Source organism: Pogona vitticeps, chromosome 1 (assembly GCF_051106095.1).
Source record: "Pogona vitticeps strain Pit_001003342236 chromosome 1, PviZW2.1, whole genome shotgun sequence".
Lineage (NCBI taxonomy): Eukaryota > Metazoa > Chordata > Lepidosauria > Squamata > Agamidae > Pogona > Pogona vitticeps.
In genome coordinates this window covers 332,922,330-332,950,065 of record NC_135783.1, presented here as the reverse complement: position 1 = coordinate 332,950,065, position 27,736 = coordinate 332,922,330, and the positions used below count along the sequence as shown (strand labels likewise).

The following is a 27,736-nucleotide window of genomic DNA, read 5'->3' as shown; positions in this document are numbered from 1 at the left end:
TCCCACATGGAATGTGCTCCAGTGATCCACCCAGGATGTGTCCCCATTCCCAGATCAGACCCCTCCATCAATGGGTGCAGCCAGCATACTAGTTGCAACTATGCAATTGCACCCTTGGCCACAGCCAAATGCTTGGCTTCCAGGCTCAGAGATGAATCGTGGAGCACGCCCAACTTGTATACTTGTTTATTCAGAGGGAGTGTAATCCCAACCAGCAGAGGCTGTGTGCCTATTCCTTCCTCCGGCTTTTCACTGACAGCCATATTACTCATCCCATTCAGGGCCATATTGCCTAAGTGACTTCAGGATTCTTAGGATTACAGCCTTTATGGCTCTGCTGAGACCTACGCCCTCAGAAAGCAACTACTGGGCAGTTCATTGATTTCTAAACAGTTCCAAAAGGGAATGGGGAACGTGATGTGACTTGAATGATATTTCCGTTGCAAGGTGGAGCAGGAGGCCAGACGGTGCACGTCTCATGCACCCCATCATTTTGAACAGAACCTTCACTCTCGGGGAGAGAAAGTTCTGGACTTGGAACTCTTGGTCATCCACAAATGCTACTTTTGATCAATATTTGCTCTTTGTGGATCAATTTGCTCAGCTTAATGTTTGTTGAAGAGCATACATTTCTCAAGGGTGCCCCACTGTATAAAGGAAAGCCCAGTGTGAAGAATTTGCACAGCTCGTACCAAAATTCACTTTTCCATGTAAGTATCAAATTGACTTTTTCGAATCTAATCTAACGTAATCTAATCTAATCTAAGGAAAATGAATTGCTAACTAGAGTGATCTGCAATTGCATTAATTAATGCTCCTGATTCACCAAAACATCGCCAATTCCATTGATTGCTGTCACTGTCCTTCTTGTCCCTCCTCCTTATTGTCACAAAAAAGCTCTCCCAAAATGGATGATTTAAAGACAGAGCATAAAGCAGGTGGGGGCAATGCATATAGCCCTTCTGGTAGTTTTTGAATGGGAGTGGTTATTCTTGGGTTATTTTTGAAGGAATTGATAGGGGTTTCTGTCTAAGAAGACATGAGTTTGTGTCACATCTTCCTTGAGGTTCAAATTCTATGGAATTTACACTTCTGAGGGTATACAGTTCTCTGAGTATTCAGAAAATTGTCCAATTTAGCATCTAGCTTTCCTTTCCAAAGCCAAATGCTGGTCCTGCCTTGGAGCACAGAGTCCCATCCCATGTCTTCCCTTCCCTCTTCCCCCAAGACCACCTCCTCTACCTTCTGGTTTCTTCCTCTTCCAGCAGTGTCATTTGGCCCTTTGGGTTGTGTCAGCCTTATATCTCCGCTCTATAGTCCTTCGGTACACTGTTTCCACTTTCTCTCTCTTCCTCTTCTATTGGACATTCAGCATTCCTAACCTTGGCATGAATTTCCCTTGGATCTTCTGAACGAGATCTCGTTTTCTCCTTTAGTTATTCTCCTCTATTTCTTTGCACTGATTCTTGTAATGGTTTTCTTTGTCACTCTATGTGAGAGTCACTGAAAAACTGCATTCAGGGTTTGGATCCTATTCTGTCACTTTTTAGTCTTGCTTCTTGTTTGTCTTTTGAAATTCTAAGTGTTACTCCTTTCATTCGTTTAGGTCCTTCTTTTTGTTTTACTACGTGAATTGTCTTTTTACATTTCTCCCTAATAATATCCCAGGCGTCAATCATCAGTTCACCGTTGAAGTTTAGGAATGCAAATTACATGCAAATTGAGTTCAGAGTTGCCAATATCTCCTTTAAATGTACTTTAAATTCATCTGGAATATTCTTTAAATTATATTTTGGCACTATTAGTGTTGAGCTCTACTCTAATATAGAATACGAAAGAGTTCATGATCAGTCCAACAATCTGCTCCTGATCTTGTTTTGGCAGAGAGAATACAGCTTCTCCATCTCCTGCTTCCAATTATGTACTCTATTTGAGTTCTCTATTGACATCTGATGGTTTCCACTTGCACAGCCATCTATTTGGTTGTGTGAAGCATGTACTTACAATAAATATAAGGTTTACAGATTCACAGAAATATAAGAATCATTTATTCATTTCTGTCCCCAAGGCCAAATTTTATTTATTTTATTCTTTAAATTTTTACCCCACCTATCTACTCGCCATACCACAATTGTCTGCAGCTTACACAAACCAAGATTCAATAATAAGCAAGAATAAAAAAATCAAATAACATTTGGTGCTACTTTGCTCTCTCTATTTTGCATTTCAGTTGTGTCCTATAGTAAGTCTTGTTTTGATGTGTGGTCAATTTCCTTTTAGATGTCTGCATAAAACTTTTATTTTGTCTTCTTCTTAATTGGTAGTTGCATGGTAGAGGTTAAGCATAGCACAAGTAAATGTGGTGAATTGCATTAGTCTATTTAAACAATACAGATGCAATAAAATGTGAAAAATTGAACAGCCCATTGGAAGCTGACCATCAGTGAACAGGATTATAAGATCTTTCTCCTCCTCACACCCCCACCCCCATCCTCACTGGGTAATTGTAATTATCTGAAAAGGTCATTTGTATTGGGATAAGTCCCCAATGGACGCTATAGTTTTTCACTAAACAGGCACCCAAAATCATCTCCCCAAATCAAGCCAAAAGAAAGAAATACCTCAAAACCTACAAAAAGAATGGCAGCAAAAGACATACAAATCGCTTCCCCTGTTGATGTGAGGCCACTTGCTGTACAAGGAGAACTGTGATCACGTTGCTTTTGCAACCAGTTAATAATGTGATTCTTTCTTTCCAGATTAGTTCCCATTCAACACCATGTCGAATTTCTACCTCTGTTTGCTTCTTCTGGGGATCTGTGGTTTTGCATACAATCACCATGTCCCTGGCCATCATGGAAAAGATGCCGATCACCACCATCATCCAACTGAAGCTCCTGACTATTTGTCTTATCAAAAGATCTCCAGAAGCAATGCCAACTTTGCTTTTAAATTCTTCCACCAAATCGTTTCAGAGGCTGGTGATAAGAACGTGTTTTTTTCTCCTCTGAGCCTTTCCACCGCCTTTGCCTTCCTGTCCCTGGGAGCTAAATCCACCACCCTGAGCCAGATTTTGACAGGACTTGGCTTCAACGAGACGGAGATAAGCGAGCAGGAAATCCATGACGGGTTTCGTTACCTTCTCCAAATGCTAAACCGCCCCAAGGCTGAACTTGAACTGAACATTGGAAATGCCCTTTTCACTCATGACCAAGTGCAACTTGTGGAGAAGTTTGTGAAGGATGCCAAACATTGTTATCAGGCAGAGGTTTTTCCTGCCAACTTCAAGAATTCTTCTGAAGTTGAGAAGCAGATCAATAGTTACATAGAAAATAAAACCCATATAAAAGATGCTATCAAGGGTCTCCGCCCAGATTCTGTGATGGTTCTTGTAAACCAAGTTTTCTTGAAAGGTATGTCTGGTGGTCTTTATTTTTCTAAAGACATTTCCTTACTTTTTCTATTGGATATTTTTGAAATTTTCCTTTTTTCTGCTGTTATAAATGACTTCATTGTTTAAGCGGTGCCAGAAAACAGTATCCTGCCTGGTAGATTTGTTGACACTTTTTTTCCTGAGCGATAATCCAACCCATTCTAGGGATGAGAAACACAAACCTCTCATTCCTACTTGTAGAGACGTTTTCTAAGCTGAGAAGGGAAATGACACTCTACAGTCTTGTCAATACTGCATCAAGTCAAAAGAATAATATTTTTTGTCATACCTTTAATGTAAATGAAATGTGTTGATTGGGAAGTAAGGCTGTGATTATGGGGGTGGGGGCACAGTTTGCTCTGCTGTGATTTACATGTATGGAAATTCAGTTTCTCTGGATGAAATCTCTGTAGTCTTCCAAACAGTTTTCAGGATTCTGCAAGGCAGGGGCAGGTTGCATTGAGCTCCAACACTAAAGGCTGCCTTAAAGTACTAACAAGAGCAAATTGGCCATTGCCGCCACCACCACCACCAATCTCACTTTCTCTTGTCCTGTAGCCCTCATGAAACTGTGGTTCAGTGCTGATTAAAATCCGTTTATTCCCATATTTTTTAAGAAAACCGTTTGGACACAGTGGGCACCTGGATCAGGGAAACATACACTCGTGTGAGCACCCCTTTGCACTGAATCAGGCAATCACAGCGTCAGCAAGCAGACAAAAGGGCTGATAAACAGATGAGACCAATCCTCACCAAATTTAGTCTCATAGGTAATTAAGCAATAGTCCAAATAGGACTTGGAATTTGCTTTACATCCCACACAAACCTTCATGCTTGTATCTTTTTCTTCCTAAGCCTATTGGCAAAATCCTTTCAATTATGCGGCAACTCGTGAAGCTGATTTCTTCGTGGATAAGAAGACAACGGTAAAAGTCCCTATGATGAACAAAGATGCATATGTTAAGATTTACCGTGATGCAGATCTGTCCTGCGAGGTGGTGGAGCTTCCTTACAAGGGTGGTGCCTCGGCCCTCTTCATCCTTCCTGATCAAGGGAAATTGAAACATGTGGAACAGGCTCTGGGAAAAGACCTTCTGTTCAAATGGTTGAACTCATTGCGAGGAGGGTGAGCAAGTCTTCTGTAATAGATCAAAGGCTAGACCTCAACTAATGAGACAAGTCCTGAACCAAATGGTCCAAGGACCACCACGCGTGACAGTGTCTGCATTGGCTTTGGTGTCTGCATTGGCTTTTGCATAGCCTGTATATATTATATTAGAATGTCTCCTTACCACTCTCTGGTCTTTCTTTCAACAGGAGAGTAGAACTATTTCTTCCAAGGTTCTCAATATCTGGTAGCTATGATGTTAAGAATGCATTACAAAACATGGGGATCACTGATGTATTCGAAGACTGGGCAAATTTATCTGGAGTGACTCGGAAACCCTACCTGAAGGTTTCCAAGGTATGCTCCCCTGCATTCATCATGTAACAAACAAAGAAATATAATGATGATAATAGGAGCAGAGTACTTGCATCTCTTGTTGAGAACTCCTTTACATGAGAAGATATTCTTCTCTTGGGGGGGGGGGGGCAAAATCTACCTCCTTTAGCCTTTCTCTAGTGGACCAGTGTCTCCTAAGTAATGTGCGGTCACTGTCTTTAAAGGAGGTTCTGTAGTAGACAGACCTTTGCCCTAATCTAGCCAGACTCTTGTGTTCTTATATTGGGAGAGTAATATCAATGGATCATGGGACAAATGACAAAGAAAGAGTGCCTCATAAAACATTACAGACCTTCATTTTGAAGTATTGCAAATAAGAATATAGAATAATATCCTAGACCAATTACGTATTAATCCTTGATTTCTCTCCTTGTAGGCTATTCACAAAGCTTACCTGAATGTTCATGAGAATGGTACTGAAGCTGCAGCAGCCACCCTACAGGAATGGGGACCCCAATCTCAACCCCCTATAGTCATATTCAACAGGCCCTTCATAATCTTAATCACTCTGAAGAATTATGTATTATTTCTAGGAGTAGTTCAAGATCCTACCAAAAATTAATACCTCAAGGCATGTTTTTGTTGCATCACTGACCACGTAGCACTGCACTAATGTAACTGTGTCTGAAAATGTGACCAAGGTGCCTTATAGTTTGCACAAACTTTCCATGTTAATGGTCTGAGAGAAATAAACCACTGCCATCATCACAAACATAAGAATTTGTTATTCTATTCTCATGCATAGATGTTCTAACCTAAAGACTGGTGATAATATAACAAGTTTCTTATTTTTAAAAATCTCTGAAACATTAACAAAAAAATCTGTTTGGTTTATATGAATGATAGAGGAAAAGCCAGTGAATGCATTGAACATAATAGACAGGAAGCAATGTAGGATCCTAATTTGCACCTGAAAGAACACATTGTCACTTGTCCTCAAAAGCAGCTGTACATCTCATTCTTGGCTGGAGACAACAATTCTTGTAGAGCTTTCGATATTCTCTTTAAAAAAAACACCTCTCAATGAATCAGGGCAATCTAAATGAAAGAAGACAAGCAATTTCATAAGTATTTTTACCTTCTCTGTTTCAGAAACATGTATTAGGGGAATGTAGCCATTGTTAAAGTGTTAAAGGTTCCCCTTGACAATTTTTGTCCAGTCGTGTCCGACTCTAGGGGGCGGCGCTCATCCCGCTCTTCAAGCCATAGAGCCAGCGTTTGTCCGAGGACAATCTTTCCGTGGTCACATGGCCAGTGTGATTTAGACACGGAACACTGTTTACCTTCCCACCAAGGTGGTCCCTATTTATCTACTCGCATTTGCATGCTTTCGAACCGCTAGGTTGGCGGGAGCTGGGACAAGCAACGGGTGCTCATTCCGTTGCGTGGATTCGATCTTACGACTGCCGGATCTTCTGACCCTGCAGCACAGGCTTCTGCGGTTTAGCCCACAGCGCCACCATAACTGCGTTTTAACTGATTACAGTAGGTCCAGCAAAAAGACAAACAGATTCCACATAAATTCACTGAGGCAGGAGGTCTTCCACACATTCTTATGCAGGCGTATAACGTATGAATCATCTCTACCTCAGATATCAGCCATTCGATTACAGCTTGAGACCACCCCATATTTAGGGAGCCCTGTTATGTTTAAGGATGGACCATCAGCAAACCTCAAAGAATGGGCCTTTTCCTGATCTTTGTTTTCTTACAAACCAAAGACACCTCTGGAGAACCAAGATCTGTACAGAACCCCATCAAAACCATTATCTCTTTCAGAGGCTTTTATAGGTTGGTGCACACAGAGATATGGGTTAGAGTGGAAACCTGTTTGGAAGAAGATGGGCTGCTGTGAATTCCCGAGTCCCAGAACAGGAATAAAAAACTGTCATTAGTCATTCTGTTGTCCTTTGATGTTTCAATGCCCACTAGCAGAGTTGGGCCGTCATAAATTGTTAACCAAGTACATGAGGCCACAAGGAGACGGAGGAGGAGACTCAGCTGCTTCATAAGGCAAATACCAGACATGGCAAAGGTGAGACATATCTCCATATCCCAGGCCTCTCCAGATCAATTTGGACAAGAATGCTCAAAGCAAAGGGTGAGTAGATGGAGGGTAAGTTGCAAAGGAGTGTTAACACCTTCCTTAAAACAGCAGGCCTTTTATAATGGAATTTCCAGGGATTTTAGAAAGGCAATTTATATAGTGAGGATTTTGCAAATCACACTCAAAATCACCAAAAACCACACTGTACTGAGTCAGCCTTTGTAGCCAGGAAATACGTTTTATGGCAGGGATCCTCAAACGTTTCAAACAGGGGGCCAGTTCATTGTCTCTCAGACTGTTGGGGAGCTGGACTATAGTTTGAAAAAAATATGAATGAATGGATCAAGTTTTAAAAAAAGAACCTGGGTCCTTTTTTTTTTACTTGATAGGGGTGAATTAATTATTTGAATGAGTTTTTAAGTGAAAAAATATATAAAAGACCATAATTTTTTAAAATTTGTAAGAGGGAATTGGAATGTATTTTTAAGTTTTTATTAATAAAAAATCTATTTTAGCTAATTATTTGTCTATATTTGAATATTTTCTTCTGGGTCCATTTTTTTACTTGATCCAAACAAATACTTATGCACACTGCACACATCTTATTTATAGTGCAAAAACACAGGGAAAAATACATATTTAAAATGAAGAACAATTTTAATCAACATAAGCTTATTAGTATTTCAATGGGAAATATGGGCCTCCTTTTGGCTAATTAGATGGTCAGTGTCTGGTTCCATATTTGTCACTGCTAGTCGTAATAAGTGATGCAAGTGTGCATCAGTTAGGCTGGATTTGGTTGGAGATTTTAGATGTTTCATTCGAGAAAAAGTCTGTTCATAGACATAGGTGCTGCCAAAGACGGTTTCCACTTTGGGTGCATGGTTCCTGAGATTAAAATATGTCTCAGAGGAGAGAGATGCATAGAAATTAGCAAGGCTGATTGACTTGAATGCATCTTTCAGAGAGATACAGTTTTGTAGTTCAGCCAGTTCCATTTGGTGAATCGGATCAACAATTTCAATGTCAACAGAAAATGGGTTCCAGAAAAGCTGTATGTCCTGTTCATGGAGATGAAGCTCTTTAAATCTACTTTGAAACTGCTTTTGCAACATTTCCAATGAATCCACACATGTTTTGTTCGGGAATGCATCTGCTGTTTTTTTCTGCCAACAATTTTTGAGTTGTGGGGAGATGGCAGAAGCTTTCTTCACTTGTTTAATGAGGATGTCTAATTTTACTTCAGATGCTTTCACATGTGAATAATTGAGAGGAGGTAACTAGTGGGGTACCTCAAGGCTCTGTCCTGGGCCCAGTGCTCTTCAATATTTTTATTAATGACTTGGATGAGGGAGTGCAGGGAATGCTTATCACATTTGAGGATGATATCAAATTGGGTGGAATAGCTAATACCCTTGAACAGCGGTCCCAAAACGGGACAGACTGATTGAGGGGTGCAGGCCCCGTGCGCAGGTGGTGTAGGTGTAACGGGCAGACATAACATCACCTGTCCGTCACAGCTGGGCAGTGAGTCATCAGCCTATGGTGTGACGGAGGGTGGAACTTAAGGGGAGGAGCTAGTATAAAAAGGGGGTGAAGAGTGTGTGAGGGAGATTGGAGATGAGAGTTTGAGCTGAGAGTTTAAAGTGATTAGTAGTTTGAGTGAGTGAGCCTGTCAGTGGAGAAATAGTCTGTGTGAGCCAGTGTTTATTAACAGTGATTGACTAATTGATTCTTTACCAGTGATTTACTATTTTTATTTTCTGTAATCAATAAACCAGTTTTTGTTTTCAAAGATATACTTGCCCTTTTATGATTTTTAAGGATAAGTTGGTGGCAGCAGAGGTTTTTAAAGTAAAGTAGCAACCATTCTTTGTGGTTTGAGGGTGGCTGTTACAGTAGGCTTTTTCCTTCTAATACTTTTAATATTTTAAGACCGTGGATAAGTGAATCATTGGATAGTGATCCAACAGATATTGGGGTCTTGCAGCTATGACTAATAGTTGGGGTTTTTTTAAAGCTTTCATCTATGGGTCTGTCGAGACTGGTTGTTTTGGGTGTGGGGTGGATCGGGTTACAAAGGTTTGTTGAGGTCAGGGCAAGCCAATGTGCTGTATAACACGCTTCTCCTGGCCAAACAGCAAAGGAGCCCTAGTAGCCCAATCAGCTGTCTTTCCTCTTCTGTGGAGGGTCAGGAGAAGTGAAATTATAATGATAATTTTGTTGTTGTTGATGATGATTTGCTCCTCGCTCCCTCTGTCACTGCTGTTCTCCTTTCGACCCTCCCTGCTTCCCTTCAATCTTACCCGCCCCCACTTTCTCTCTCAAATTCTCCCTCAGAGTCTGTAGCTGCTGGAGGCTGCTATGTCATGGCTAAACAAGCTCAACAATGTATTCTCAAAGGCTTTCATGGGCGGGATCCGATGGTTGTTGTGGGTTTTCCGGGCTGTTTGGCCATTTTCTTAAGATTTTTCTTCCTAACGTTCCGCCAGTCTCTGTGGCCGGCATCTTCAAAGGACAGCACTCTGTCTGTGCTCTATTGCAGTCTCCAACAAACTGCAACAGAACACAGAGTTCTGACTCCTGTCCTCTAAAGATGCTGGCCACAGAGACTGGCGAAACATTAGGAAGAAAAATCTTAAGAACATGGCAAACAGCCTGGAAAACTCACAACAACCATAAGCTCAACAATGCTTAAATTCTGAGAAGTACATAACAAAACCACAGAGAAAGATATGATAAAGCTACAGCTATCCAGAATCAAAAGAGCTAAATGGCCTTGCTCTGGAATGAACTGATGACTCAGATTCCTGGGAAATAATATAGAGGAAAATATATTCAGGTTTTTGGGCTTCAGTGCCTCTATGAGGTGAGCAGTCAGTATTCCCTTCTATATTTATGATTCTTTCTCTAATTTGCAATCAGGTGCTTGGCATTTCATTCATAATAATCATTGGTTATCAGACAAAAACAATTTTAAAAGAGACAAAAGATAAAAATGCTGTGGCACCTTAAAGAGTAACTTTCATCCAGTTCTTCAAACATATGTGGTAGTTTAAAGGTTTCGGCTCAAAAGCTTCTTCCTCATCTTACCCTATTCATGGATTGAAATTTATATCCTTCCTTTCTCCCATTAATGGAATTCACTTCTCAGTTACGATTGTCAGGTCAACAGCATCCCATTCTCTTTACCAAGGTTTCTGGGACCATGGGACATATCCTTGCCATGTCACATGGATAATACTTTTGATGCCACAAAGATCAGTCCCTTCTGATGTCATGGAAGTGGAACCAATTTGGGAGCCAACATGCCACATAAACAGAGGCAAATTTCAGCTGAGCCACTGACCCCTGATGCCAGCTGGAAAACGCCCCTCATGTAAAGACAAGCCCCCCCTCTCTCTCTCACACACACACACACACACACATACACAAAGCAAACTGTTTACTACTTCAGTATTGTTCACATTGAGAATTTGTCAGGATGTGTGTGAAAATAAATCACTTTTAAGTAGCTAGCAGCATCCCGGAAAGAAAATGTAGGCTTTCTCTTCTCCGGAGAGCAATAAAAGATAAGACACAGCGGAACTTCTGCTCTGAGAGATTTCAACAATATAACTCACAGACAAACTGTTGTCTTTCTCAGTGAAGGCTTTCATCTTGTAGTTTCGAGAAAAATATTTACAGCAGCTATTTACAGCACTCCAGACAGCAAACCAACAGCATCACGTGCAGAACTTCAAACTCCAGCCACAGAAGCATGGTACCAACTTGGTTACTTTTATATCCATCTTGCTACCTGGATTGCATCAGATGTACAGTGACTCAGCAGAGTTCCACTGCACATGTCCATCATGTCATAACTTTTCTTAAAGAGACAATAGTCTCTAGTATTCAGACCAATACTCTGACAGAATTGTCCCATTGCCTACATACGACAAAAAGGTTAGCAACTCCCCTGAGAGAAGCTCTGAGACCCAGTAACCATAATATTAATAGTTATATGTCATCAGTTCTGGCTTATGGTGATCCTTTTCTGGGTTTTCTAAGTAGAGGATACTCAAAAGTGGTTTGCCATTTCCTTCTTCTGGGGCACCCTGGAATTGTGCCCAAGGCCACACAAGCTAGCTCTACTTGCAAGAGGCAGAGTGGGGAATTGAACTCCCAGTCTCTGGCTCCATCGTGCTATCCAGTCAGCTGATCTGACAACCGTACTTACAGTAAGATTCAAACAAATAAAAGTAATTAACAGAATATATATAAAAAAATTAAAACACAAATTGTAAAATGCTAGAGAAAAAGAAAATATGAAGAAATCATGAGAACTTGGGAGATGACTTGCCCCAAAGCCTGAAACACTACATGTCCGGAACAGGAGATTTTTGAGTGCACACATTTGAAGATTCTGTTCCCACAGGTGCTTGCTTTGAATGCGGGGGGGGGGGGGCTGAGGAGGAGCCACCTTTCCCACATCACACCCATCACTACAAATGCCTTCCCACTCTGCAGACAGTGTTCCTTTTATTGTATAGACATTCTCTGATCTGCGAGGGGACTCTTCCCATTTTGCCTTGATGCTCAGAGCCACCATTGCAAAAAAAAAAAAAAAAAAAAAAAGGAGACAAACATCATCACCTCTGGCTGTTTCTCTTAGAGTGGCAGGCTTTGTTGGACAAAAGTGCTTCAAGCTTCTTCTTTTCTTCTTCTTTCTTAAGTCCTCTGGTGCTCCCAAATTCTAGAATGACCAATCTAAAGCCCTAAAGGCCATGTGAATTTATTTGCACAGATCCCTGGATCCCAGCCACTAGTACATTAAGACTTTGGCCATCATTGATGTTTCCTCGAATTTATTATTTGCTTCTTCCCGGAAGGCATTTCTCTTTGTTTAACCAAGCTCTGGAAACTCCCGTACTTAACCTTCAATATAATCAAAGGGTTTTACTGCATGCTGTGCTAAGAGATTCTTCTGAAACTAGCAGGATTTCCCAGGTTCACATGGGTTAGAAATGTACAAATCCCCCACCCCACAGTGTTCCTTTTGCCTCTTTATCTACCCCCACATCCCTGTATTTTCTCTCCCTTTACTTATAGATGTGTTCTTTCTTTTCTGTCCCTCACTGCCTACCCAAATTACATTTTGCTCCTTTGACCCTACTGCCTTTTCTCTTTCTCTCTGTATTCCCATCCTTCATTTGTTCCTTTCATACTGGCCTTCTTCTCCCTCTGCCACTATACTCATTCAGTCTTTCCTTTTGTTCACTTCCCTCCCTCCATACCAGGTAGCAGGACACCTACCTTGGGTACCCCAGGTGTTCTTCTACTGCAACTCATAGAAACCCTGGTCAGCACAGCTGATGGTGAAAGTTTCTGGGAATTGCAGTCCAAAAAAGGTTAGGAACCACTGTTCTCTGAGGGGTGGGGCTCCAAACGAGCCTACTGGTTCAGACATGAGAGCCAGAGTCCAGGTTTCTTCTGTAAGTCACCTTTACTGAACTAGATAACAAAGCAACTACAAACTGTTCCAACTATACAAACTCATAGATAATGTGTTCCTGTTAGTCCTCTCTGGGGCATCCTTTAGTCCAAAAAAGGGGAGAGCATCCTCCTCCTCTTGCAAGCTTCTGAAGCTGAGAATTGCCCTCTGCTTTTACAGGAAGATATATGCTGGATAGCTGAGATCTCAGCTTCCAACTACCAGAGACAATTAAATCATCTCTGCCTCATTTAAGATCTCAGCTGAAAGAGCAGAAGTGTCATAAGGTTTGGCTGCTGGTGTCTCCTCTGTGCAATAGTATCTATTGGCCAACTAAAGTGTCATGCTTCCATTTGAAAGGTTGATACTATGGCTGATTTGAAAGATCTAGTAACAGGGGACAGAAACCTGGAAATAAACAATGCTATGTATATGTTATGTTGCCTCTCCTTGAATCTCAATGTACTGAACATTTCTATCCTGGTAGAGTTATGTTTTCTGATCCTTGCTAGATGCATAACCTTGTTATCTTTCAACCTTTAAGCCGGCACCTGTTGTGCTGACATTTACCATCCTATCTAAGCTGTTGATATCTTGTGCTGATCTGCAATACTGTCTGATACACCATATATGTGACATGTTTTAGTAATGGCCAGTATTGATGGCATTGCTATGACATGCTTCTCTTGGTGATAAGATCAAATAGATGATTTTTTTTGTTTGTCAGCTAAATCAGTGGTTCTTAACCTTTTTGAAAGAAACGCCCCCTTGGGCCATTGATGAAGTTATCATTGCCCCCCTCCCCACGGCGATATTTATTTATTTATTTATTCAAGAAAGACACTTAAATCCAATGACTCCTGAAAATAAAATTCAGCAGCCAGCCAGCCACAAGAGGACAACAAGAAAAGCCGGAAAAGCTGCCGAATTCCCACCCACCCAGGATGGACCCGAGCCAGCCCTGTCCCTAGAAACCCTGCCACGCCACCCCAAACCGACCCGTTTCTCTCCACGCTTCCCTTGCAATGGGTGGGAAGGTGGGTGGGAAGGCAGGACGGAAAAACGGGGCTCATCTCTTCCTACCCACCCGGGTGCTACCCTTTCCTTCCACCAAATCCACACTCAGTGCTCCCCTAAGGGAGAAAGGTGAGATGTGGCAGGCAGAAAGAGCTGGATTGTCTGGTGGCAGTGGCACTGGATCCACTGCCAGCACCATGGCTGCAGCCGCCTTCACAGGTTTGGCTTGCTCCAGCGCCCCCCTACCACCCCCCTTTTGTTCCACCGCCCCCATGCCGCCCCTTTTCATTCTACCACCCCCCTGAAAAATGAAATCGCCCCCTGGGGGGCATTATTGCCCACGTTAAGAACCACTGAGCTAAATCTTGCCAAACTATCTTATCACCTAAATCTTGTTGAGCCGACTCCTGCTACCTCTGACCTCAGAATTTCTTCTGAAGCCTCCTAACACAAATGTCGCCAAACCGATTGAGAGGACAGAAGACATCCCCATTCCAGTGCTATCCATCCTTCTGGAAAAAAGGGGAGAAGACTTCAGAGGGAAAGGGTGAGGGAAAGTTCTAGGAAAGGAATGGAGGAAACACCCACAAGGGTGGAGAAGTGGAGAGAGGGAAGGTCCTCAAGGGAAGAGGAAGTCTTGAGAGAAGTGGCTAGACAGAAAAAGCAAGAAGAGAAAGACTAGGAAATGGTCAGGGAAAGGAGGTGGAAAATAAGAGGAAGGAGATACGAAATGAGGAACCTGCAGGAAGCGGATAGAAGCAGGAGAAGCAGATAGAGAAAAGAGAGAACACTTCGCCTTGGTTGGGAGTGGATCTGGCTAGAAAATCCTTGGACCAACTGGTGGGAGAGATTCATGGTACCCTGAGAGGAAGCTGAAAGAAGAAAGAGGGGGATGACAATAAAGAAGCCCTCTTAATGGGGAGAGAAAGAGGCTAGAGAGTGGGGGAGAAGATTCAAGAAGAGAGCAAGCAAAGAAGGAGAGGACAAGATGGATTTATACCCCTGGGGTCAAAAGATACAAAACCCAGTACCTTGGGAGACCTTCAAACCGGGAGAGGGATCGCCAAGAGATGAACTGCAAACCTGAGGAGAAATGTCCATGTTGCCAACACCACACCAGCCATTGCTAGCCAGGTTAAACTTTATGGATGTCTCGAATGTTGGTAAGGAGAGATTGGAAACCCATTTACAGTTCAAGATAAGAACCCCTTTGGTAGCCCATTCGGCATAGATGAGTTAGCATTGAAGTTAATTAAAGTGAATAGTTTTCTAGATGTTCCTGAAATTCAAGTCGAAAGCATGAAAGCAGAACTTGAGTCAGTCTACTATATCTGAGAAGAAAGAGATTGGAAAGGTCTGAAAAGGCCCAAGACAAACCCTCACACCTATGTCTACTTCAAGGTAGCTGGCTGATAAGTGGTTAAGATCTTTGACAAGAAGCCAAACAAAGCCAGCTGGAAACATTTACCTCAGAACTCTAGGTTTTCTGTTCTTGAGGAGAGAAACCTAATTTAATGATCCTCTTACTTTTGAAGAGCTCCCTCGCTCCTGGTGACTGGATATGGCACTGCAGACATACAGTGGTGCCCCGCATAGTGACATTAATCCATTCCAGATTAATCGTCGCTATGCAGAAACATCGCTAAACAGATCGAAAAACCCCATAGGAACGCTTTAAACTTAGTTTAATGCATTCCTATGGGGCCCTAAACTCACTGTTCAGCGATGTTCCTCCATAGCACCACCATTTTCACGTCCTCGGTAAGCGAGGGCAGGTCGCGAAAACACCTGCGGCGGCCATTTTGGGTGTCCGGCGGGCATTTTGGAACCGCCGATCAGCTGCTGTAAAAACATTGCAATGTGAGTTTTTCCCTATCTAAACATCGCAATGCGATCACTTTTGCGATCACTTTTGCGACATCGCTATGCGGATTCATCGTTAAGCGGTGCACTCGTTAAGCGAGGCACCATTGTATTTACATTAGCTATTATGAATCAAAGATGCAGTTTAATAATCAAAAAGTCCCAAGACACCCCCTCAGGCCCCCATGGTGTACACACCAAGTTACCTGTGCCTAGGTTTTACAGTTTTGGAGTCATGGCAGAGAAGACACACTGGTACAGATAATTTTATTGTTATAGAGAAACCTATCCCAAGGCAATGTCAAAAAAGAGTGTTTTATCAAACTACAATGAGTAAAATAAGCTAAAAGCCACCCACCCCCAAATTTCTTTATGTAATGGTCAGTGGCTGAAATCCGGTAGCAAGTCCCAACTAGAGTAGAATGGAGATTTAGTGGGTCAACACCTATCTGAATTCCATTGATTCAATGGGCCTACTCTAGCTGTAGCTGATTACCGGATTTAGCCAAGGAATTTATAACTACCTCTATTAAAAGTGAGTGGTGGAAGAGAAATAAAAAAGGCTTTATTTGGTATAAAAGAGGAATGCCAAGTCTTTCTGGATAGTGTTCCAAATATGTTGCGTCATATTTTGTTCTCTCAAACTGTTTGATAACGTATATTTACTCTGCTTGAACAGTTAATAATGAAACAGAGCATTTTACAAATTTGGTACATAAATACTAAGGAAGGAGTAGCATTCAGATCTTCGGAAGATTCTGTAAGTATTATCTACTTTTTTCCCTACCTTGTTCTTGTGATTTAAATATGATGAACTATTACAATGGGACAGAGTATCTCCAAGATCTCTAGTCCTTAGGATTATCTTCCATTCTCAGTAGAACAGTTTCCAGTACCAACCTGGAAGTCTGGATGTTCTACACAAGATGTTCCATGCATCTCGGAAGAACGCAGTGTCAACACTGGTCAATATACTTATGTGGTCAGAGTAGACAATGCTTCTTTTCTGCTGTGTAAAAGTAAAGAGGAATAGGGTAGGCAAATCTACTCTGGGTGCAAAGTATTGCTCTGGAGGGATGGAAAGCATGTATTTTCAGGTGTCTTGTATAGAAAAAAAAGAACATGGTGTGTTTAATAATTTTAATGAACAACTGAAAACAAATATAAGAGCTGAAGATCTCATTATTGTAATGACATAAGAATAGCTGTTCTTTTATTTCCCATTTAAGGGGTCAAATCCTGTTCACACCAGCAAAGTTATACTGGTGCCAAGGACACATGGCATGACTTACTGTGCAATTTCACAGCACAAGTCCTTGTGCTGGGCATTACATCCAGTAACAAGGACTTGTGCTGTGCAATTGCACAATCGGTCATGTCATGTGTCCTTGGCAAAGCTAATTGTGAAATGTACCAGCGGAAGTACTTTAGGTATTGCACTTCCACCTCCACCCAATTACTGTGGGTGCAACAGGAATTTGGCCGAAATATTATTAATATAGATTTCATTAATGATAATTTTGTAGCTAATTATTGTAATATTGTACCATCAACTTTTATCTTATATTTTTTAACACAGTCTGTTGGCTCAGTTTGGGAGAACCTGCTCCTTTTTCATTGAAATAAGTAGATATCTCAAACAGATAAAATGAGGTTTCAAAATTAATATTGAATATTAATAGTAATAATCTTTCTGGCCACAATTCATTGGGGTTTTACTCTGGAGGAGGTAAAAATGCATAAGTCATGGTGGTAACTGTAGAGTGAATTAACAAGCTGCTGGTTGTGTGCCTTGTTGCATGACTCACATGTGGTTAGATATATGCCTAGGCACACAAACGGCACCTTGTTGGTTAGCTGCAATTCACCACTGCAACCTAAGCTTTGGCCAATATCCTACTGCTAGTCTCAGGCAGTATAGACCGATGGCCTCAGTGAAAGTTACATAAGTGTTGATTTCATTGTCGTTTAGTCGTTTTGTCGTGTCCGACTCTTCGTGACCCCATGGACAAGAGCACGCCAGGCCCTCTTGTCTTCCACTGCCTCCCGGAGTTGTGTCAAATTCATTCTGGTAGCTTCGATGACATTGTCCAACCATCTCATCCTCTGTCGCCCCCTTCTCCTCTTGCCTTCACACTTTCCTAACATCAAGGTCTTTTCCAAGGAGTCCTCTCTTCTCATGAGATGGCCAAAGTATTGGAGCCTCAGCTTCAGGATCTGTCCTTCCAACTCAGGGTTGATTTCCTTTAGAATTGATAGGTTTGTTCTCCTTGCAGTCCAGGGGACTCTCAGGAGCCTCCCCCAGCACCACAATTCAAAGCATCAATTCTTCGGTGGTCAGCTTTCTTTATGATCCAGCTCTCACTTTCATACATCATTACAGGGAAGTGTTGATTTGCCATTGGGTAAATGATTGGTTGATTTACCATCGGGACTAGCAGTGGGATATAAGAGATTTCACTTATTCTGGACTAAAATCTCAAATAGGATTTTGGCTGCTTTTTGAAAGATGAATCTGATAACTGTTTTAAAAAATTAAATGAAAACTGAATTTTGTAAATACACTACAGAAGCATGCTAATCGGTTGAAGAAAAATGCCAACAGCATACATTTCAGCAGTGAATTCTTGCTACAGTAGTTCAGAAGTCAGTATATGCATTGGTTGTTGTGAGCCAAGTAACAGGACTGCTGCATGATATCAAATGGCTATAGTGACTTCTTAAATAGTGGCAGATTGTTGCTGAGATTTACATCAGTGAACTAGGAGCGCATGTGTGAGTAACCAGATTCTGGTCATAGACCTTCAAACAGGTGTTTGATATATAGAAAGACTGAATGCCTACTTTAAAAACCCCATGAAGGATAATAGTAATATATTTGCGAAGGCTTTCACGGCCGGGATCTAATGGTTGTTTCGGGTTTTTTGGGCTCTTTGGCCATGTTCTGAAGGTTGTTCTTCCTAACGTTTCGCCAGTCTCTGTGGCCGGCATCTTCAGAGGACAGCAACCTGTCCTCTGAAGATGCCGACCACAGTGACTGGCGAAACGTCAGGAAGAACAACCTTCAGAACACGGCGAAAGAGCCCAAAAAAACCAGAACAACCACAATAGTAATATTTTTTGATGTTGTTGTTGTTGTTGTTGTTAATGCATATCTAAATTTCATGCTGAAATTTGGGGGTTCTTGGAGAGAAGTGTGAATTATGTTTCTCCACAATTTCCATGTTGTCTAGATCTAGTATAGAGGTATGCATTGGTGTGCATGGTGAATAACTGGGTTTTGACTGATAAATTGGATGTGTGCCAGGACGGTCTGTCAAACTAGTTTGGAAGGGTGGGATTTTAGTTTTGAGGCTACTAGAGTGAAGTCAGAGTTTGTGAGGTAATTAAGAAGTTGTGAGGTAATTAAGAACTGTACTGTTCTTTTTAAAAAGTATCTTTGTTTTTTCAATGGTACTTGGAAAAATGTGTAAAACAATCATCTATATAGACATATATAAAGAACTAAATGTGCTTCATCTATAAGGGAAGAGAGAAGTAAAGTAAATGAGATTTCCACTGTAGGATAAGAATGTAACATCATGTAAATATGAACCACCTCCTTCTTCTTAAGTTCTTCAAAAAATAAATTTCTTTTTTGTTTCCAAACAATGTTCTTCGACTGCAACTCCCAGAAATCCTGACTAGCACAGCTGGTGGTGAAAACTCCTGGGAAATGAAGTCCAAGAACACACAGATTTCCCACTGTTCTAGGGGAAGAAGCCCCTGTTACAAGTTAAAGAGCAACCCCAAAACTAGTAAAAGGATTTGTGGGAAATTGTTTGGTGTCAGGCCACACCAGGTAGAGGAAGGTGGGGTGAGCACCACAGTTTCTTTATTCAAAATGTGAATATATGTTACACAGTTCTATAGATCTAGAGTACAATCTACCATCCTTGCACAAGTACCACTAATTTCTCATGGATTACACTCTTGAGCAAAACTAGTTCCTTAAAGGAGACTGGGCAGAAAAGGTTAATAATGCATTGATCCCTTATTATCTTCTACAGGACCTCATCTTTACACAATCAATATAAATCCCAATGAAGTCCATCATTTACCTCTTACTCTGTTGTGTTCAAATCAACTGCTATCCTCTCTCAGGAGACCAAAACAATCAGGATGATAAGAGAGAAGACAGTGATTTGAAACGTAAACATCCCTTTTTGGACAAAGAAGACAAGAAGCCAACAGACTATGATAAGATTACTTCCATCAATGTTGACTTTGCATTCAGATTCTACAACCAAATCATTTCAGGCACAGCTGATAAAAATGTTTTCCTCTCTCCTTTGGGCATCTCCACAGCATTTGCCATGCTAGCCCTGGGTGCAAAATCTGAAACACAGGTTCAGCTTTTGAAAGGACTCGGCGTCAACCTGTCAGAGATTAAGGAGGAGGAGATACATGAAGGATTTCATTATCTCCTCCACAATCGACCATATGCCAAATCAGAGGTGACCATGTGGACTGAACCAGAGGTGAACATTGGAAATGCCTTGTTTGTTGAAGAGAATTTAAAACCACTGCCAGAGTTTTCCAAGGGTATCAAAGCCTTGTATGAAGCTGAAAGCTTTTCCTGCAACTTCAGTAATTACATAGAAGCTGAAGAACAGATAAATGATTATATAATGAACAAAACTGGGGGGAAAATACCTCACTCAGTTGATAGACTTGATCAAACTACAGTAATGGTTCTTGTGAACTATATCACCTTCAAAGGTGTGTTGAAGTAAGTATCTACTTATTAGATAAATAGGCCAGTAGAAAGTATTTTGTCATCTGTATACATAGCAAAGTGTACTGCTTATATACCAAGCCATAGCGCTTAATAAATGCTATAGGCAGAATACAATTTAATTATGCAGGCTACATATTGCTGCCCCTCCCTGCCCCCCACAACATGCTGGGTACTCAATGTACCAACCTTGAAAGGATGAAATTCAGCAAGAGTGAGCAGAGTCTTGACAGCAGTACTACAGTTTAGCCATTGCACCACAAGACTCATTTGCAAATTCTTCAGAATTATGAAATTGTCTCAACATAATTCTAGGATTATCTTTAAAAATGCAAGGGAAATATTAAGGCACCATTTTCAAAATAGAAATACATAACAAGTCATTGCATTTTTAGTGTAAATCACTGTAAATTGCATTTCCTATAATTGTGGCTCAAAGATTTGATTTAATGTTCTGGGCTTCTAGTGATAGCATGCTTTTTGATGCATTGACCTCATTGTGCAAACATTGCTACGTGATTATGGAATGTCTTGAACTTTTTATTTTAGGAGCCAGCTCTGAATTAGACTGACTATGAGATGGCAGGAAAAAATAGATAAATACATAGTATATAAAACCCTAGGACTGACTCTTTCATGAGGTCCATCTGGACCGCTAGGCATTCTCAGCCATGCCTGCCCCCCATTACACATTGTTTACTGTATTCTTAGCTTTTGTGCAGAGGTTTGCCCATTCTTAATCAAAGACCTGTGAGAATGCTTAGCTTCCACCGTCAATGAGAGCATGAGGTTTGTAGTCACTACTCATACTACATTTTTGCTTGTTAAATCACTTTAACCACTAGTGCTTTTCCCATGTTGTTTTCTGATGACGGTGGTTTCAACAGTTCATTTAATGTTCAGATTTTTTTATCAGACAAATTCCAGGCAGCTTGCCATTAATGGTCACACATCATTAAATGAGTGAGTAAGATACACAGATTTGATTGTTTGAGAATACACATTCACAATACTGTCATATCTAACCCTTGTTTCTGCAGCTGACTGGAAACTGGCATTCGACACAGCTTCAATCACAGAAGAAGACTTTTTCGTAGATGCCAACAGAACAGTGAAAGTCAACCTTATGTCTCAAGAAGGCTACTATAAATACCTCCGTGATGATGTTTTGTCTTCCTGGGTGGTCGAAATTGATTTCAGAGGAGATGGCATCGCTGAAACGTACCGAGATGACATAACCGCATTATTCATTCTACCAGATGAAGGGAAAATGAAATATTTGGAAGGTGCTTTGCTAAAAGAAAGTATCTCTAAATGGGTAACATTTTTCAGAACATCTGCATACGAGTAAGTGTTCTTTGTTTTGTTTTAAAAGCTGCTACTGCAGGATTATTTTTTAATGTAGTATAGTGTAGTGTCATATAATACACTATGAAATCAAACTAATACTATTTAAAATGCATTTACGTGATTCTTGTTCATTATGGTCTTGGAAGAAAAGAGCAAAATGAACCACTGTAAATAACACCCACCCCAATTTCTGCACATGCTAATAGTTATGACCTCTGGAGGAACACGATGGTGGTTTGGATATAGGTAAGAAAAATATGTCACCGTGGCTTTATTCAGTTGTTACCTGCCCAATTCTTAACCAACATGCCAGAGAGGAGCAACTAATTCCTCTCCTCTCCATCACTACTTTCTCCACATAGAGAACAACATGTCTAGAAAGGAGAAACTCCTGCATAGTACGTGTTTAGACTGTACTCACAAACAAGAATCCTTCAAAATATGAACTCACTGCTTATATGTAGAACCTAACAAGTGACTAGGATTTCTCCTCTTTGAAAATGTTGCAGTCTATGTGGAAAGCATGATAACGAGAGGAAGACCTACACTTTGATAACAACCAAGGCGGTAATTACTGAATACTGCTAAGATCACAAAACTCCATCTGATATTTTGGCCAGAAAGATTATGACTTCAGGGCCGGCAGCTGCACATTCTGACATCAACCTGCCTGCAGAGGAATAGAATCCTGCTGTTCAGTTCAAAATGGTTCCTTAATTTTTAAACAGGAAGTTCAGAGGAAGCCCCTCTTCCAAAATCAGAGTTACTAGACCATCACACCACATTATAAACCTTAATGACCTTTCTGGTGAATCCTGTGCTGGAGTTATATATTCTGTGTAGGAAGTGTAACTATCTTATGCTTCCTGGTGTTTCTTCTGCCCTTTCCAGGTCAATCCTGATAGGGAAGATGCCATTCTGTGCAGTATGTTAATAATCTGTGCAATTTATTATTTCTTCTGCCTTTTCTAGTTCCTTTGGAGGAAAGATATTACTCTGTGCAGGTATCTCAATAAACCTGCACAGATTGTTTCCATTAAAAAATGACCTCAAGAGTAAATGAAATTTACAAAAAATGTTCCAAGATTTTATCAAGATTTCTAAGGGGGAAAAATCATGTACAGAAAAATTTTATTATATGTCAAAAGCATGGATCCCCCCCATTCCCAAATTTCTCTCATGGGGAGCCTGTATGGACAATGAATAGTCTCTTTAGACTCCTTGCTATCCATGTGTAGGAAAGTAATGACAGTGGAAACACATGGGGCAAGGCTACAATACTCCCCTCTAACCATGGCAGGTATAAAACTAGAGGAGAGAGTGGGGAAGAGCATCATGTGAGCAAAGACACCACTCAGAGCAGCTGCGATTGGAGAGTATTAATGTTTAAATTCCTCCTTTTAACTGTGTGCATGTCAGGTCAAATTACACATTAAAGGAAATGTGTATTTTTCTATTGCTGCAACATTTTCTGTTGCAGGCAAATAGTTCCTTTCAAGCACAACTGCACTCTTTTCAAGCGTTTTAAGGAGCCGTACAGCTAATCACATGTTAATGGTATTATGCAGCTTTGACCTCAGGAGTCATCTAATGATATTACTCAGTCTTCACAACATAATATTTGTGTTGTTGTTGTTTTTTTGTTCCTTCTTCCACAAAATTATTTTCCACCAATCGTTTAATATCTTCGATGTTCTTTGCCTTGTGCTAAACAGAAACCTACATCTGTCCATTCCAAAATTTACCATTTCCTCTTCCTACGATCTTAAAGACATAATGGAGAAGCTAGGTGTCACTGACATCTTTAATAACGATGCAGATCTCTCTGGAATTAATGGAGAACGAAATCTGAAGGTTTCCAAAGTAAGTACAGGATTGGGGATGAGGACTACCTGGGGATTTTCCTTTACTCAAATATGTCACTCAGTTTCATCGAGGATCATCAGACGCTTTATTTCTGCAGGGGTGAGCAATATATAGCAAGCAAGCTGTGTGTGTCCATAACTATTTTCACAACTCCTGCAAACTTAGCTGTTCAGTAGCATATAGATGAACTTCAGGAGCACAACAGCACATTGATTATAAAAAGTGCATTTTCATGCCAAAAATTGAGAGACTGTAGGAAGCACAGGTTGCCCATAAAATGAGATGCATTTCTCCTTGGAGAAAAAACACAGCCGCAGCCAGTAGCTTGATCACTGAGGCCTGTCTAGGTGTAACTGATGTATAGGGCACTACATCACCCAGGAAAGACAAGACTGTTCTATGAAACTAAGTTGTTTTCATACACAAAATTTCCCCATCTCTGCAACACACTAATGTTCAACATTCAAGCAATACCACAAAGAGTCTTCTCAAGACATTTTTTGGACCCCAATGCCATTCCAGAGGACTCTAGTTAAAAAAAAAGTCCCCCATCATTTTTATTTTATTTTATTTTATTTGAAGTTGAAAGGCCAAGCTTCACTCCTGAAGGCCTATAGGAACAGAAGGGTTCAGCCTTGGGGTCTTGTACTGGATCCCCAAAATCTACCCCAGCCCCCACATGTCTGGAACAGAAACCAGAAGTGGCCATATTTTGTTTAGCTTTCTTTTTAAAAAATAACATGTTGTTTTCTGTCATTTTTGGTCTCTGTGTGGCCTATTGTGGTGTCTGGAGGACAAGAAGTTCACCCCAAGACCCCTTCAGATTTCAAACCTCTGGTCTTAGTACTCTGAAAAGAGTGTTGAGCATGCGTTTAGGCAATAATTTATCTAAGGAGAACTGCGTTCCTCTTTCATTTGTGCAATATTAAAGGTTACAACATATAAACCATACAGAGTTGTTCTTTCCTCACAGATTGTTCACAAGGCTGTACTGGACATCCGGGAAAGTGGTACTGAGGAAGAAAAGGTCACTACTTTATGGAGCTGGCCAGTATTTCATCTGGTTTCATCTACACCTATCATCAAGTTCAACAAGCCCTATATGATGGTCATTCTAGATAAGAGAATAAATATTATCTTTCTAGCAAAAATGGTAGATCCAACTGAAGGAGGGACCTAGCTGATGAATGTCGAAGCCACAGAAGATCAAGCTGAAGGATGTGTATTTTGCAGGAGGCATCCAATTACAGAATTTCCTCACAGCTGCAAAATCTTACTGTTCCATATGCTTGTCTCAAAACAAGCTTTGTTTTTGTACCCCTGTAATCTGTTGACCTAAGGTTTAAAAAAAATCTGCAAAATAATTATACAATTAAAAATATTTTAAAAGAAGAAATCTTGCTGCTTAATCTAATTCTTTTTGAAATCTGTGATATGTTCCTTCTCTACAAAACTGAACAAGCTGCAGCAAAGCAGAGGCCAGTTTGAGCCTCAGACCTCCCTAATAGTCTGTCTGCACTCCTTAAAAGGAGACCAGAAGTGGACACACATCCACTTCCAGTTTCATAAAACCCTTGGAATGGAGGTAGAACAAGGGATATGAGGCTGTTCTTTATTTTAAAAGAGAATTACCACTCCTGGAGGCTTCCAGAAAAGGCCACACTTCTCTTTTTTGATTTTTTCCCCCCTCACTGAGGGTTATCAGAAAAGGCTAGGAAAGGTCCAGTGTTACAAAAGCTGAGAGACTGAATGACAACATGTAGTCCATATGATTCCTCTCCTGGAGTTTGTTGTGTTTTTTTTTTAAACTGCTACAAACAAATTAGTCCCTTGTCATTTTGCATATCTTCATTCAATTGTGTTTGCACACTAAAGCATATTTTCATTTCAGAAATGTTTAGACATGGCTTTGGGTGTTCACTAAGAAAAGAAGTAAATGCCTCACACTTGTATACACCTCCTTCTAGTTCCTCAAGTGATATTGTCATGGTACATAAACCCAAATTATAAGCGCTCTGTACTTCTGTGGAAGAAAGGATGACCCCTTTCCTTGACCAAATAGAAACTCCCTAGTCAAAAAGCCCCTCATCCCATGGAGGTCAAGTCCCTATCAGAGGAGAGCCCATTCTACCATATACTGAGTATGGCTCACATTTTGTCAGAAGTCTGTCAATGAGGTCAGGAAGTTCTCTTTTTGATTCAATTTTGTACAGAAAACACAAGATTTTTTTAAAGGCCTTTGGCAGGTGTCTCAAACCCAGTTTACCTGGGGGCCGCTGGAAACATAGTCTGGGTGAGGCTGGGCCGCATCAGATTTTCTGCCAAGTGGAGCAAGAGCCTGAGGAAGCTGCCCAGGAGTTTCCTTAGCCTGGCTGGGGCTCCAAGGAGGAGGAGGAGGGGTGCGCGAGCCTTCTTGGGAGAGAGCCAGCGAGCGAGGTGAGGCTTTCTTTCTACTCTTGACAGCAGAGGCCGCGTGGCACTTCGTGTTGGATGTGTTGGATGGTCAACCAATCTAACTGTAAATTTGAAAAGGGAAGACCATCCAGTGCACAGACTAACTTGCTAGTACAGTATATAGTTTTTAATACTAACCAATCAGAGGGAAGCTTTAACTGTTACTGGTCTGTAACTGCCTCTGTAACTGCCTCTTCTCTCTCTGAGGTGATTAAACCTCAAACAGACAGTCACTTGTTCTCTCTCAGATCTTTACACATTAGGCTACTGTTTCATATCTTCAAAATGTTTATTATGTAACAAACTGAAACCTTTAAGAATGATAACCTCATGTGAGTAAAATAGAATTCTTTCTTTAATGATAAAAAGACCTCCTGAGTATTTTGTTTATGTGTTAGTGTTTTGTGAGGGGAGATTAACAAAAAGGGGAACTTCCAGTTAATTCTGCCTAACCGGCTGGCACTTCTTGCTGCACATTTTTGGGCAATTCACACGAGTACCACACAACTCTCAACACTTCGGGGGGGGCAGGCAAGGCGGGGGCCACAAACTACCATCCGGCGGGCTGCAAATGGCCCCTGGGCCACATGTTTGAGACCGCTGGCCTTTGGTGTCTCCCACTGAAGTATGAACGTCGGTTTTCATTTTTGAAAATTACCATTCCAATTTTCAATTGTGAGGCAACAAAATCATTATAGTAGCTAACTTTAGGGTAGACTGTTTAACAACCAAGGAGGAACATTGAGTTCTCCAAGCAATTCCATGGAAATCAGAGAGCCTTTTCTGTCCAGTAACAATTATTACTATTTTATGTATCATCAAGTCAATTGCAACTTATTTATTTTATATATTTGTATTATTTAAATGTTGCCTTTCTTGCCATAGGGGATCAAAGGCAGTTGACAACAATTATGACTATGCAATAGTCAGGAGTTTTAAAATATCATATAAACTGTATTTTAAAAACGCTGAAATATTTATCATTAAAAAAGCCAAGATAAAAACATTTTAAAAATATTTTTAAAGTATCTAAATTCAATAAATACAGTATTCCTGAGACCTTTAGTTATTGCTTAAAAGCCGGGCTTAATGTCTTTGCCTGATAATAGAAAAGGCCAACCTGCTTCTTAATACAGGGCAATTCCAAAGCCTGGGATCAACCACTGAGAAGGATCTTTCTCATGTCCTCACCAAGCAAGCTTGGAAAGGTGACAGAACTGTACGAAGGCCCTTCGCAGAGGCTCCCTCTTAAAAGCCAGGGAGGCTCATGTGGAGTGATATGATCCTTCAAATACCCTGGACCCAAGGGCTTCATAGGAAATAATCATCACTTTGAATTGGGCCCAATAGGGACATGGTGGCTCTGCAGGTTGAACCGCAGAAGCCTGTGCTGCAGGGTCAGAAGACCAAGCAGTCATATGATCAAATCCACGCGACGGAGTGAGCACCCGTCACTTGTCCCAGCTCCTGCCAACCTAGCGGTTCGAAAGCATGCAAATGCGAGTAGATAAATAGGGACCACCTTGGTGGGAAGGTAACAGCGTTCCATGTCTAAGTCGCACCGGCCATGTGACCACGGAAGATTGTCTTTGGACAAAAAAAAACGCTGGCTCTATGGCTTGGAAACGAGGATGAGCACTGCCCCTTAGAGTCGAACACGACTGGACAAAAATTGTCAAGGTTAACCTTTACCTTTTGAATTGGGCCCAGAAACAGACTGGCAGCCAGTGAAGCTGTTGTAATAATATGTTCCTTGTAAGCAGTCAGAAGTCTGGCTGCACCATTTTGAACCAGCGGCAGTTCCTTAACATTCTTCAATGACAGCCTCACATAAAGACTGCTGCAGTAATCCAAATGAGCTGTAATTAAGGCATGTGTCACTGTGGGTAGATTGGACATATCAAGGAACAAGCACAGCTGGTATACTAGGTTTAACTATGCAAATACACTCA

At 41.0% G+C, this 27,736-nt stretch overlaps 2 protein-coding genes across 2 annotated transcripts; both read left to right on the top strand.

Moving 5' to 3' along the window:
- The first annotated feature begins 574 nt into the window (after positions 1-574).
- LOC110090684 (alpha-1-antitrypsin) lies at positions 575-5,657 on the top strand. Its single transcript, XM_020814434.3, has 5 exons — positions 575-710; positions 2,760-3,413; positions 4,289-4,559; positions 4,751-4,898; positions 5,314-5,657. The coding sequence occupies exons 2-5, from the start codon at positions 2,780-2,782 to the stop codon at positions 5,497-5,499; spliced, it is 1,239 nt and encodes a 412-aa protein (XP_020670093.3). The 5' UTR covers positions 575-710; positions 2,760-2,779; the 3' UTR covers positions 5,500-5,657.
- A 10,314-nt stretch (positions 5,658-15,971) lies between these two features.
- Positions 15,972-24,726, top strand: LOC110090683 (alpha-1-antitrypsin). Its single transcript, XM_020814433.3, has 5 exons — positions 15,972-16,097; positions 19,387-20,098; positions 21,155-21,461; positions 23,180-23,327; positions 24,304-24,726. The coding sequence occupies exons 2-5, from the start codon at positions 19,420-19,422 to the stop codon at positions 24,508-24,510; spliced, it is 1,341 nt and encodes a 446-aa protein (XP_020670092.3). The 5' UTR covers positions 15,972-16,097; positions 19,387-19,419; the 3' UTR covers positions 24,511-24,726.
- Positions 24,727-27,736: the final 3,010 nt, after the last annotated feature.

Bases quoted from the DNA above. Each gene is read 5' to 3' on its own strand.
- LOC110090684 (XM_020814434.3), top strand. From the start codon at position 2,780: ATGTCGAATTTCTACCTCTGTTTGCTTCTTCTGGGGATCTGTGGTTTT. The intron at 3,414-4,288 runs GTATGTCTGGTG...TTTCTTCCTAAG, and splicing joins AAACCAAGTTTTCTTGAAAG to CCTATTGGCAAAATCCTTTC. The intron at 4,899-5,313 runs GTATGCTCCCCT...CTCTCCTTGTAG, and splicing joins CCTACCTGAAGGTTTCCAAG to GCTATTCACAAAGCTTACCT.
- LOC110090683 (XM_020814433.3), top strand. From the start codon at position 19,420: ATGAAGTCCATCATTTACCTCTTACTCTGTTGTGTTCAAATCAACTGC. The intron at 20,099-21,154 runs GTGTGTTGAAGT...TTGTTTCTGCAG, and splicing joins GAACTATATCACCTTCAAAG to CTGACTGGAAACTGGCATTC. The intron at 21,462-23,179 runs GTAAGTGTTCTT...TGTGCTAAACAG, and splicing joins TTCAGAACATCTGCATACGA to AAACCTACATCTGTCCATTC.